The sequence below is a fragment of the Musca autumnalis genome, unplaced genomic scaffold (assembly GCF_047663935.1).
Source record: "Musca autumnalis isolate F117 unplaced genomic scaffold, ASM4766393v1 scaffold_2, whole genome shotgun sequence".
In the NCBI taxonomy this organism is placed as follows: Eukaryota; Metazoa; Arthropoda; class Insecta; order Diptera; family Muscidae; genus Musca; species Musca autumnalis.
Window position 1 is genome coordinate 207,376,665 of NW_027411755.1, and position 14,967 is coordinate 207,391,631.

Here is a 14,967-nt window from a genome sequence, read left to right on the forward strand (position 1 = left end):
TCCCCAACAACTACGTTCTTAACGACATTTAGGTAACAATTCTTGGATAGTATTGAATTCTCCTAGAAACAAATGATCACCAGGACTACTTGAGAACTGGCCTAAACTACACAATTTTCATATGTAATTCGAAGAATTTCAGTTGTAATTTGATTATTTCATTAGAAATTCGAAACATTTTACTTGTGATTTGAGAATTACAAATGAATTTCAAATTATTTCATTTGTAATTTGAAAATTCCAATTGAAATTCGAAGTACTTCATTTTTAATTCGAATTTTTTCATTTATAATTCGAATTTTTCCATTTGTAATTCAATTTTTTTCATTTATAATTTCAACTGAAAATATCCAAATTTCAATTAAAAAAATTGGAATTACAAATGAAAAAAAATAGAATTTCGATTGGAATTCCCAAATTACAAATGAAATAATTCGAAATTCCTTTGGAATTCTCAAATTACAAGTGAAATGTTTCGAATTTAAACTGAAATTATTCGAATTATTTCAGTTGTTATTTGAATATTTTATTTGAAATTCGAAACATTTTACTTGTAATTTGAGAATTACAATTGAATTTCGAATTATTTCATTTGTAATTTGAGAATTCCAATTGAAATTCGAAGTACTTCATTTGTAATTCGATTTTTTTCATTTATAATTTATAATTCGATTTTTTCCATTTGTAATTCAAATTTTTTCATTTATAATTCGAATTTTTCCATTTGTAATTCAAATTTTTCCATTTGTAATTCGAATTTTTCCATTTGTAGTTTTAATTATTGAAGCATATCATTTTTAAATTTGAACAATAAATAAATATATTTCCCATTAACTTGCCCCAAGGAACTAGGGAAACTTGCCTTAGATCAATGATTGGACCTATTCGATTCATATTGACTTAATGATTTGGATCCTGCTTTTTATCATCTAGTCCGAACAGAGCGTCTAACGACACGAATTGAAGATAAGTTTTACATGGCTGACGAATACTCAGGAAAGGTAAACCAACATTAAGGACCGTTGAAAATTAATTTTTTTTTGATGTAGTCGTGTTTGGGAATCGTATCCGGAAATTCAGCGCCTTGAAACAAATTTTAACAATTTCATTTGTAATTTGAATAATTTAATTTGCCATAATTTAATTTTCCATTTAAATTCCAAGTTTTTCATTTTAATTAATTTCTCGTTAGAGTCGAGCTTAATTACCAATGATGCAAGTGAAAAAAGAAAGGCGAAGATTCGAACCCACACAACCACCACTATGTGACATGTTTCGCCTTTAGTAGAGGCTCATCAGACATATCGGCTGTGGAGCGGCTTCGCTATCATCTAACTTTTCCTCTTTCAAATGCAATTTGTTTTTTTTTTACAACGCTGAAAGTTATGAGTTTGGCTCTGAACGCCAACAACTTTTTCACTTGTAATTCAAATTTAAATTCCAATTATTTCATTTGATACACTAATTATGTTGTTAATGAATAAAGTTTCAAATGAAAATATTCAAAATACAAAAGAAATACTACGAGTTCTAGGAGAATATATTTGGAAAATCAAATGGTAAATTTCTAATTAAAAATTGAAAAATTTAAAAATTCAAATTACGAAATAAACAATACGATACGAAGAGAATACAACTCGAAAATCAAATTACAAATGGAAACTTGGAATTACAACTGAAAATAATTCGAATTTTAAATGAATATAATTGAAATTGAGAATTTCATGGATTTTTGAATTAATTCGTTTGACGTATTTGAGAAGACCAATTAAAAATTGAAAAATTCGAATTACGAAATAAACAATACGATACGAAGAGAATATAACTCGAAAATCAAATTACAAATGGAATGAATATAACTCAATTTGAAAATTTCAATTGATTTTTTAATTAATTCGTTTGAGATATTTGAGAAGACCACCTGAAATTCGAATACATTAATAATTTTTAAATTTGAAAATTTTCATTTATTTCCAGTACAAAATATTCCAATTATTTCAATTGACATTCCAATTACTTTTTTAATGTATAAAATTGAATAAATTTCGAATGAAAAAAATTCAAATTACAAAAAAATTCGAAAATCTAAGAGAACATAATTAACTTACAAATTGAAAAATTGGAATTTGGAATGAACAAATAAATAAATTTTGAGATCAAATTACAAATCGAGAATATAATTGGAAAATCAAATAGTAAATTTCTAATTAAAAATTGAAAAAAGTCGAATTACGAAATAAACAATACGATACGAAGGGAATATAACTTGAAAATCAAATTACAAATGGAAACTTGGAATTACAACTGAAAATAATTCGAATTTGAAATGAATATAATTCAATTTGAGAATTTCAATTGGTTTTTGAATACCACCTGAAATTCGTATACATTTATAATTTATTTCCATTTATTTCAATTGACATTCCAATTATTTCAAAATTGAATAAATTTCAAATGGAAAACAATTTAAATTACAATTACAAAATCTAAGAGAACATAATTGGAAAATAAACTTACAAATTGAAAAATTCGAATTTCAAATGAAAAAAAAAATTCAAATTAAAATAATTTTGAATTTTCGAAATCAAATCGATTTTTAATTTAATTTATTTTCTTATTTATTATCGAATTATATTATTTTTTAAATTTGCAAAATTTTATTTATAACGTGAAAAGTTTTGAGTGTCATTTCATTTCCATTTGTAACTCAAATTATTTCAATTTATATTCGATTTTTAAATGAATCAAATTTTTATGAAATTCAAATGTCAAAGGAAAAATTCAAGGTATAAAAGAAATAATACGAATCCGACATAATAATAATAATCGAAAATCATATTTTTAAAATTAACTAATTCGATTTTAGAATTTCTATTGGAATTTAAGTTAGTTAATCTGAAATTTGAGAACATCACTTCAAATTCAAATTTTTTTATTTATATTTTTTTAAGAAAATATTATTCGAAAAAAGCGAACAAATTATAAATAATTACAACTGAATTTGAATTTAAATTTTTATTCGATTCGATTTCAATTAAATTCTGTTAAACTTAATTTGAACTATACCAACTTTTAAATTTGAACAATTTCGCTTCAAATTTGAGATTTTTCGAGTGACACTTAATTTTCTGTCCATTTTAAGTTGGAGATATTCCACGTATTTCAATTGATATCAAAATAATCTTTAATGTAAAAAGTTGATTAAAAATTAAATAATACGAAATCGAAGAGAACATAATTCGAAAATCAAACAGACCATTAAAAAACAAAAAGGAATATAAAAAATTTGAATTTTGAAATCGAAAAATTTACAACCCCTAAGGAACTAGGGATTCGAACGAAATTGATTTCGAATATTTTATTTATTTTTTTCTAAGCCTTTTTCATGAAAGGAATTTCCAAAATTGTCGATTGTTATACGTCTGATTTTAATTGTAATTCAATAATTTTTATAGTTTATACATTTTTTATTTAAAATTTATATTATTTAATTCTTAATTCGAAGAATTTCGCTTATAATTCAAATTATTTAATGTTCAATTTTGTAATTTTTCAACTTGACATTGCATTATTTAATTTCTAATTTTATATAACCAAATCAAATACAAACAAAATTAAGTAATTTGAATGAAATTACAAACGAAATTATTCGAATTTGCAATGGAAAAATGACACCTTTTTCAGATGTAAATCGAATTATTTTAATTGTAATTCGAGAATTTTATTTGTAATTCGTAACATTTCATTCATTTCATTTCGAATTATTCCATTTGTAATTCGAATTATTTTATTTGAAATTCGAATTATTCCATTTGTAATTCAAATTATTTAATTTGTAATTCGAATTATTCCATTTGTAATTCGAATTATTCCATTTGTAATTCGAATTATTCCATTTTTAATTCGAATTATTCCATTTGTAATTCGAATCATTTTGTTTGTAAATTCAAATAAAATAATTCGAATTACAAATGGAATAATTCGAATTTCAAATGGAATAAATCGAATTTCAAATGGATTAATTCGAATTACAAATAGAATAATTTGAATTTTAAATGAAATAATTCGAATTACAAATGAAATAATTCGAATTACAAATAGAATAATTCGAATTACAAATGCAATAATTCGAATTACAAATGAAATGTTACGTATTACACATGGAAAAGGTGTAAAATTTCAAATGAAATAATTTAAATTATAAATGGAATGTTTCGAATTAAAAATTAAATAATTCAAATTTTAAATGTAATATGACAAATTTCATTTGAAATTTCCAAATTATTTCGAATCACGAATTCCAATCCTTTAAATGTTGTAAAAAATGTGTATTCGAAATATGCACAAATAAATCCAGTTGATCCCCTCCTTTTTGAATTAAAATCCCGAAATTGAAATTCCCAAATTACTATCGAAACATTTCGAATTACGAATTAAATGATCGAATTACCATTTAAATGTTTTGAACTGCATGTAAAAAATGTGTATTCGAACTCAAGGCATATTTATAGAAGGTAGAAGTGACAATCATCTGTATTTTTACTTTTTTGTAAATTGGGTTTTCCAAATAGGTTTATTCATGAAATTTGAAATTTCTAATTTTTGTTACCATAAAATGCTTCTTTTCAGCTACGACAGTTCTTAATGCTTTATATTTGCATTTTGATTCGAATTTGTTTTATTTTAAATGACTTTAAAAATGTATTTATAATTTTCCCGAGAAAATTTAAAGAACGATCTATTATTCAATATTTCCTTTGACATTTTATTTTCAATAACAACAATATTGTTATTGTAAAATTATTAGTTGTTGTAATTCATGCCTTCTACCTTCTATAAATGTGTGTTTTTTTCGAAATATACACATGGAAAACCTATTGATCTCCACTATTTTGAATATCCCAAACTTCTCTTTGGTTTTGAAAATAACCAAACAGAGGGAATTATGGTAATACAGCCCTAATAGCGATAAATACAAACAAAAATTTAAGACACAAAGTCCATATTTATATTTTCCTTGCGGCAATTGTCAGTTTGATGGAGAGAGATGTGAGGCATATGGTAACCCTTTGCCTCTCAATACTCTCTCTCACCGACAAACTGACAATTGCCGCAAGGAAAATTGCCTAATGTAAATATGGACTAAGCAAAAATAGAACCAAAGTAATTAATGGCCTGTTTCCTTGGGACTATTTAAAACCGATTAGATTTGAAAAATATTTTAAACATTTTTGTTTTTAACTAGGCGTTTACACAAGACAGACTGTCAGTAAATACAGCTCTGATTCACTAACACATACATACATTTGTTGGCTGTCTCTCAGCTGTCCATAATTTTCTCACAGACAGTCAGGATAACAAATTTTTGACATTTTTGATAAAAGGAAGTGATATGATAATTGAAATCTGTTGAAAAAAAAAGAATATGAACAAAAACAAAATATTTGAACAGAAAATTAAAATAAATCGATGATTTTCATTCATCATTTTACAACTGTTTTACAAGTTTTGGGTTTTTGACTGTCCTGTCATGTGTAAACGCAGGGTAAGCAAACAAAAATGTTCGACAATTTCTCAAACGTCTTAAAGAAACTGGTCATTAGACTCAGAGTAATTGTGCTATCTCCATTTAATTGTCATGTATTTTCATACACTTTTTGTCAAATGTAGGACTATTGAGAATCTACAGCTAGTCCAAACGTCAGTTCCTCTTGCTTCATTCAACTTTGTGACAGTTATAAATTCGAATTTTAATACAAAAATTTACAACTCTGGCCAAAAATGTGATCTCAGTTTTTTTGGATATCTTCTCTTTGCATTCTCTCTACTTCTGGTGTGCTCTGACTTTGCAAAAATTCTATCTCCCATGCTCAAACACATGGGTATTTTGTTGTTGCACTGGAGATAGCGCTTTTGCAAAGTCTTGGACAGCACTGCTCTCCTTACCAATTAATATTGTAAGAGCTATGTCAGCCGTTGTTTAACAAAGGGACATTACTCTTCCATCAATTCTCTCTCATTTATTTTAGACACCAATGATGGGAAGAATAAACAAAAGAGAAATCGAAATTATTTCCAACTCAAAGAATATCCCTTTTATTTTATTCATACTTTTTCTTTGAAATTTCATTTCTTTATTTTTTTTTTTTACTTTACCTCCTCCTTCCACGTCGTCTCTCCTTCCAATTGAGGCGCAAAACATTTTTCCCTAACTTCCAATATTTCTTCAAAAAAACAAAATTTGTTGCTTTTTTCCACGAACTAATTCATAAAACGTGAACTTAAAAATTTCGTTAGGATGTGTCACTTGGGCTGTATTCGAGCGCTTCGCTCCAGCTCATTGAACTGACCATAGTAGAGTACCTCACTGATTAGTTTTTCAGCTATAATACGTTGTGTACGATCCATAGATCGTAGCTTAACGCTAACATTAGAACCTATAAAATCGCAGTCATCTTTATTCAGACTTTCGGCATAGATAGCAGCCGCCGCTGCTGCAGCCGCTGCCGATGAACTAGCATCCTGGGAATTACTTAGACCATTTGGACCACCACCACCACTCGACGATGAGGCCTTCAGCCGTTCGCTAATCGATGTATTATTATCCTCGGACATGCTTTCATTGGAGAGTAGGGAATTCATAAGCATTTGACCGGCAGCACTACTTGAGGCACTCGACGCTGTCAGCTTGCGCATGTTGAGCGGGGAGAATTTCTCATCTATGGATTCGGTGGAACGTCTAAGACTAGGTGGCAGGACAAAACGGCTAAAATCAAGACCTTTGGCGGCAGCCGCCGCGGCAGCACTTACCCTTAAATCTTGAGCAAAATCATCGGGACAATCGCCGGTGTGACGATGATTATCGTCGGCCGAACTATAGGAACGATGTGAACCGGGTGGTGGCGGCGGATGGGGAGCATGAAAATAATTCTCCAAAAGTTCCTGTTTTATGTCGAGATCATCTTGATCCCTTGACCCGCTGGCAATAGCGCCGCCCGGTATTAAGTGTCTTTGTTTATGAGCTTCAAAAGTGTTTGTATTTGGTATAGGACTAGAACCGGGATCAGTACCGGAGGCACCAGTGCTGTGACGACCACCAACACTACCGTTACCACCACCACCACCGCTACCACCACTGCCGCCAGCCGCACTACTCGTACCTCCACCCGCACTGCCTCCCCCACCACCTCCACCAGCATCGCTAATGGCACCCGGTGTACCACCGTTTGGTCCGGAACTTAAACGACCATCATTTGATGTTAAGGAGGTCTCATGAAGATTGGACGGTGTTGATGAGGTGCGTTCACATTTGGCTTCGGGTTCCTTGTCGTCGTTGTCATCGTTATCAATGTCTGTGGTATCCATGGGTTTTTGGGGACTTCCAGCAAAATCACTGTTACTGCTACCGCCAAACAGGCTATGGCCTCCAACTCCCATACCACCTGCACTACCACGACCTCCACTGCCCTGGCCTCCACCTCCTCCACTGCTGCTGCCGCCACCACCGCCTAAACTACCAGTGGCAGTATTATTTAAATCACTGTGCGAAGGGGTTGAGAATGGCATTGGCAAGGTTACATGCAGTTGGTGATTACGATCATTTACTTGAGGCGGGGAAAATGGACCGGATGGATGCCAAGAATCCAAGGGCGGATGATTGGCAAGAAGCATTGGCAGGTTTAGGCCCATCTGAAAAGACAAACAAATAAAAAAAAATAATTATTAGTGAAATCATTACAGATTTTGTAGGTAATGACATAGAATTCTGCACCTTCAACTAAACTGTAAAGTGTTAAAAACCCGAGTGTTTGTGAATGTCTGTTCATTGCCACTGCCAGAACAATCAACTGTTCTGTAGATAGAAAGAGACCCAAACACATAACTAGAAGGCATTAAACGCCGTAAATTTTTTTTATGTGGCGGCTTCACCGATTGCATCGCTGGCCGTCGCTCAATCTTTTAAATACACGATTGATTGTTGATTTTTTTTTAAATTCCTGATTATTGAAAAATTAATTTTTAAAAATGGCAAAATTATTGAAAATACAATATTTTAATCTATGATTATTGAAATATATTTTTTTAAATTCACGCATAAAAATCCAGGATTATTTAAACATTATTTTTGAAAAAAATCCACAACTATTAAAAATAATTTCTTAAAAGTCCACGATTATTTTAAAATAATTTTTTTGGATACACGCTTATTGAAAAACCACGACAAATCCACGAATATTTAAATATGTATTTTTAAAAAATCCTCGATTATTGAAAAAAAAATAAAAATCCACGATTTTTGAATTTTTTTAAAAAACCGCGATTTTTGATTTTTTTTAAAAAATCCACGATTTTTGAATTTATTAAAAGTCCACGATTTTTGAATTTTTTAAAAAAACCGCGATTTTTGATTTTTTTTAAAAAATCCACGATTTTTGAATTTATTAAAAGTCCACGATTTTTAATTTTTTTTTTAAAAATCAACGATTTTTAAAAATATTTTTTTTAAAAATCCACGATTTTTGAATTTATTAAAAGTCCACGATTTTTGATTTTTTTAAATCCCTGGATTTGAATTTTTTTTTTTTAAATCAACGATTTTTAAAAATATTTTTTAAAAATCCACGATTTTTGAAAAATATTTTTTTAAAAATCCACGATTTTTGAAAAGTATTTTTTAAAAAATCCACGATTTTTGAAAAATATTTTTTTTTTTTAAAAATCCACGATTTTTGAAAAATATTTTTTTTTTAAAAATCCACGATTTTGAAAAATGTATTTTTAAAAAATCCACGATTTTGAAAAATGTTTGATATTTGAAATTTTTTTTTTTACGATTATTAAAAAATATTTTTTAAAAAATCTAGGTTTATTAAAAAATATTTTTTTTTTAAAAATCTACGACTATTAAAAAATATATTTTTTAAATCTACGATTATTGAAATACATTTTTCTTAAATCTACGATTATTGAAATATATTTTCTAAAAAATTCACGATTATTGAAAAATATTTTTTTTAGAAATTCCCATATTATTGAAAATAATTTTTTTTTTAGAAAATCCACTGTTATTGAATAAAATTTTTTACAAAAACTTACAATTACTGAAAAATTATTTTTTAAAATCCGCGATTATTGAAAAATTATTTTTTTTTTTTAAATCCACGAATATTGAAAAACTATTCTTGAAAAATCCGCGATTATTGAAAAATAATTTTTTAAAAAGTCCACGATTTTGAACAATATTTGATATTTGAAAAATTGTTTTTTACGATTATAAAAAAAATATTTTTTTAAAAAATCTACGATTATTAAAAAATATATATTTTTGTTATTGCTATTTTTACAAAATCCACGATTATTAAAAAATATTTTTTAGAAATTCCCAGATTATTGAAAAATATTATTTTAAGAAATTCCCATATTATTGAAATAGAAATTCCCAGTTATTGAATAACATTTTTTACAAAAATTTACAATTACTGAAAAATTATTTTTTAAAATCCGCGATTATCGAAAAATTATTTTTTTTAAATCCACGAATTTTTAAAAACAAGTATTTTTAATAATGTTTGTGTTTTTTTCAAGAATTATTTTTCAATAATCGCGGATTTTTCAAGAATAGTTTTTCAATATTCTTGAAAAATCCGCGATTATTGAAAAATAATTCTTGAAAAAAACACAAACATTATTAAAAATACTTGTTTTTAAAAATTCACGAAATTTCAAAAATTAGTTTTTAAAATTCACTATTATTGAAAAATATTTTTTGACTAATTTTTTTACAAATACAAGTTTTTTATAATGTTTTTTTAAATCCACCATTTTTTTGAAAAATTATTTTATAAAAAAAAATCCAAAAAATTTTAATTCATTGTTTTTGAAAAATATTTATTAAATATAAGATTATTGAAAATATTTTTTAAATCTACGATTATTAGAAATAAATTTATAAAAAATCTACGATTTATAAAAATATTTGTTAAAAAATACACGATTATTGAAATTTTTTTAAAATCCCCATTTATTGAAATCTCATGTTTTCTGTATTATTGAAAAATAATTTTTTAAAAAATCTATGATTATTGAAAGTTAATTTTTTATAAAATCCACGATTATTGATCGTCAAACCAAATCTACTATTATTGAAAATTTAAAAAAAAACGCGATTTGGAAAATTATGTTTTAAAAATGTCACTATGTGCAAAATATTTTTTTAAAAAAATCTACGATTATTGATATATATTTTCTAAAAAATCCACGATTAATGAAAAATATTTTTTACAAAATCCATGATTATTAAAAAATATTTTTTTTAAAAAATCCACGATTAATGAAAAATATTTTTTTAGAAAATCCACTGTTGAATAATTTTTTTTTTTAAAAATCTACAATTACTGAAAATTTGTTTTTTAAAATCCGTGATTTTTGAAAAATTATTTTTTAAATCCACGAATATTGAAAAACTATTCTTGAAAACTCCACGATTATTGAAAAACAATTCTTGAAAAAAAAAATTATTGAAAATACTTGTTTTTAAAAATGCACGGATTTTCAAAAATTATTTTTTAAAATTCACTATTAATGAAAAATATTTTTTTAATCCACGATTTTTGACTAATAATTTTTTACAAATCCATTTTTTTTACAAATATTTCTTTTTAAATCCACCCTTCCAAAAAAAATTTAATTCATTGTTTTTGAAAAATATTTTTTAAATCCAAGATTATTGAAAATATTTTTTTTTAAATCTACTATTATTAGCAATAATTTTAAAAAAATCGTAGATTAAAAATAAAAATATTTGTTAAAAAATCCACGATTATTGAAAAATATTTTTTTAAAAATCCACTATTATTGAAATCCTATTTTTTCTATATTATTGAAAAAAAAAAAATTATAAAATTTATGATTATTGGAAGTTTATTTTTTATAAAATCCACGATTATTGATCCTCAAACCAAATCCACGATTATTGAAAAATTAAAAAAAAACGCGATTTGAAAATATTTTTTTAAAAATTTCACGATGTGCAAAATATTTTTTTAGAAAACTCATGATTTGAATAATAATATTTTAGAAAATACGCGAATTGACAAATATTTTTTTTCAAATACACGCCACGCTTACTGAAATATGGGTTTTTAAATTCGCGCTTAAAAATTCACGATTATTTAATATTTTTTTTGAAAAACAAAAATCCACAACTATTAAAAAAAGAGTTTTTAAAAGTCCACGATTATTTAAAAAAATTTTAGATTGACGCTTATTAAAAAATCCACGATCCAAATTTCTTAAAAAAATTATTTTTAAAAAAACCTCGACTATAGAAAAAAATTTAAAAATCCACGATTTTCGAAAAGTAATTGTTTAAAAAATCTACGATTTTTGAAAAATAATTTTAAAAGAATCCATAATTTTCGAAAAAAAAGTTTAATTCAATTGTTTTTGAAAAATATTTTTTTAAATCCAGGATTATTGAAAATAATTTTTTATACCCTATACCACAATGTGGAAAAGGGTATAATAAGTTTGTTTTCCCAAAAATTCATGTAACGCCGCGAAATATTCGTCGTAGACCCCTCATGTGGTATACCAAACTTCATATCTCGACGAGATAAAGCGATTTAGCGATGTGTGTCCGTCCGTCCGTCCGTCCGTCTGTCCGTCCATTAAAAATTGTAATCAAGCTAGAGGCCGCAATTATGGACCGATTGTCACGAAATTTAGTATGGAGGTCGGGTTTGGACCAGAATAGAACTGATTAGTTTTTGGCGATGATCGTGAAATGTTAAAGGGATGAAATGGACCAAAAACAAAATTTTTGCTCGATTTTGTAGCCGCTCTGTAGGTCGCAATAATAGTCCGATCGGCGCGAAATTTTAAACGTAGTTTTGGTTTGAGATGAAGAAGTAGCGTGCAAGTCAACGGTATGATCGGATAATATTTAGCGGGTTAAATTGATCAAAACTTTTGTGTATACATTTAAATAAAAGTTATCATTTATCAAAAGCTAGCCCGGAAAGCTAGTGCACAGGGATAGTGGTATAGGGTATCACATGGTCGGCCCCGTCCGACTATAGTCTGTTCTTACTTGTTTTAATCTACTATTATTAAAAATAAATGTATAAAAAATCTTCGTTTATTAAAAATATATGTTAAATAATCTACGCTTACGAAAAATATTTGTTAAAAAATCCACTATTATTGAAAAATATTTTGTATTAATCGACAATTATTGAAATCTCATTTTTTTCTCTAGATTATTGAAAAAATGATTTTTTTTAAATTTATGAAAAATTGTTGAAAGATAATGATAATTTTTTAAAAATATCTATAATTAGTGAAAACTCATTTTTTTAAATCTACGATTATTGAAAAATCAATGATTATCGAAAACTCATTTTGTAAAAAATCCACGATTATTGAAAAATCATTTTTAAGAAAAAAATGCTTATGGGAACATAGAAAAATCAATTTTTAAAAAATGAATGAATAAATAAATGACCTTCGTCCTAATAAGACAACAATTAAATGAATGAATTTTTGAACAATAGTTTTTAAAAATTCTTCAGTTTTTGAAAAATAATTTTGTAAAAAAATCCACGGTTATTGAAAAATCATTAAAAAAATGATAAAGGAGCATAGAAAAATCATTTTTGAACAATAATTTGAAAAATAATTTTTAAAAAAATCCACAGTTTTCGAAAAATAATTTTTAAAAAATATTTTTTAAAAAAATCTGCTTTTGTTGAAAAATCAATTACTATCGAAAACTAATTTTTTTATTTTTATTTTTTTAAAAATTCATATTATTTTTTTTAAAAATTCATATAGGAACATAGAAAATATTTTTTTTATAATTTTTAAAAAAAAATCCACAATTTTTGAAAAATCCATAGTTTTTGAAAAATAATTGTTTGTAAAAATGCATTATTTAGGGGGTTTAAAAATTTTGGTCGTATGAACCGACAAAAATGTTGATTAGGATTAAAGTTCAAAAATTTTGGGGAAAACGTACTTAAAGGAATGGACCGACATAGACCATGGTGGTGCCATAGGGGGTTTTTGCACCCTTGGGGCTGTTTTCTCAAGAAGTATGGACTTGCCCCTGAAACAACTTTTACCATCGTAATTGAGGCAGCGAATGCAAGTTGCTTCAACAAAAATAAAAGTGATTCAATAGCAGGCCTTAAAGTGAACTTATCCAAAATTTTGTGTGGGAGGTACGGGATAGAGTGGACAAATATAGGCCATATTCGAACCTGATCTATATCTGGTAGATATTATGAGAATGTGTAAAGTATGGACCAAATCGGTCACTCCCATCAAGAGTTATCGTGCGCACAATTTTTCCGAATATTTTTGAACTTTTGCGGGGTAGGTACCTGAAGGAGTGGACCGATATGGCTTATCTACGAATTTAATGTAAGTTTGGAAACAATATTACGAAGGCCAAATTTTGGCCGGAATCGGCATTTCCGTTCGAGAATTATCTTGCGCTTCCACCCATAAACATGGCGTCATAGGGTTTGTTTTTCAGCTTTCAGGCTATTTTTTCAGGAAGTGTGGACTTGCCCCTGAGGAAACTTGTACCTTCGTATAGGGGACAGTGAATACAAGATGTTACAACAAAAACCAAGGCGATTCGAGAGCAGGTCCTAAACTGAACTTTTCCGAAATTTTGTGTGGGAGGTAATCGAAGGAGTTTACCGATTGAGTCCATATTGGAACCTCATCTAAGTCTGGTGGACATTTCATAATGTGCAAAGTATGGACCAAATCGGTTACTCCCTTCAGGAGTTATCGTACGCACAAATTTTCCGAACATTTTCGAACTTTTGTGGGGGAGGTACCGGAAGGAGTGGACCAATATAATCCATCTGTGAAATTGGACTAAGTTTGGACAAAATATTACGAAAGCCAAATTTTGGACCGAATCGGCAGATCCGTTCGAGAGTTATCTTGCGCTCCAACCACTACACACGGTGTCATAGGGTTTTTTGTAACTTTCAGGCTATTTTCTCAGGAAGTATGGACTTGCCCCTAATGAAACTTACAGCGTCGTATAGAGGACAGCGAATACAACTTGCGTAAACAAAAATCAAAGCGATTCGATACTGAATCAAACTGAACTTTTCCGAAATTTTGTGTGGGAGGTACCCGAAAGAGTGGACCGATTGAGTCCATATTGGAACCTCATCTAAGTTTGGTAGAAATTACACGATGTGCAAAGTATGGACCAAATCGGTTATTTAAAATTTTAAATTTAAAATTAAAATAAAATGTTGTTTGACTCCTGTCCATAGGAGAAAGTCTCAAATCCCCGGCCGAAGGCCGGCCTTTAAATAGAAACTTACGATTTTTGAAAAAAGAATTTGCAAACTGTCGGCAAAGGAAATTTGTTTCCAATAATTTATAAAAATTACACAGATTTTGGAAAATAATTTTTAAAACAATCCACAGTTTTTGAAAAATAAGTTTTAAAAATTCCACAGTTTTTAAAAAAATCCATAGTTTTTAAAAATTATTTTAAAAAACCCATGATTTTGGAAAAATAATTTTTTTAAATACAGGTATATTGAAAAATTATTTTTAATATGACCTCAAACCAAATTATTTTGAAATCCACGAACTTTTGATTAAAAAATATTTTAAAAAAAATCATGATACGCGAAAATTAATTGTAACTTTTAAAGGTCTAAAAACAGAATTTTTGAAGACATTATTCAAGGATATGTCCTTGAAGACAGATTTACGGGACCCAATATATGTACATACTTCTTTTTTTACATTCCAATAAGCGAAGATGGTCTCAAAGCACTTTGCGGCCACATAGCACACCTCCAACTGGGAGTAGGAGATTTTACGAGTCTTACAAATAAACAACAACAGCCACTTACGGACAAAAATGCGTAAACAAACGCAACATCTACGCCAGCATCGACGCACTCATAAAACTGTGGCGTG

General features: G+C 27.8%; 1 protein-coding gene across 16 annotated transcripts in view; it reads right to left on the bottom strand.

The window, feature by feature from the left end:
- Positions 1–6,111: 6,111 nt before the first annotated feature.
- Positions 6,112–14,967, bottom strand: part of LOC141395179 (uncharacterized) — a 207,674-nt gene continuing 198,818 nt past the window's right edge. For all 16 annotated transcript variants that reach the window (XM_073970713.1, XM_073970697.1, XM_073970702.1 and 13 more), the window contains one exon: positions 6,112–7,689. In XM_073970713.1, coding sequence (XP_073826814.1) covers positions 6,304–7,689 — 1,386 coding nt within the window. In that variant the 3' untranslated portion in view covers positions 6,112–6,303. The remainder of the gene's footprint in view (positions 7,690–14,967) is intronic.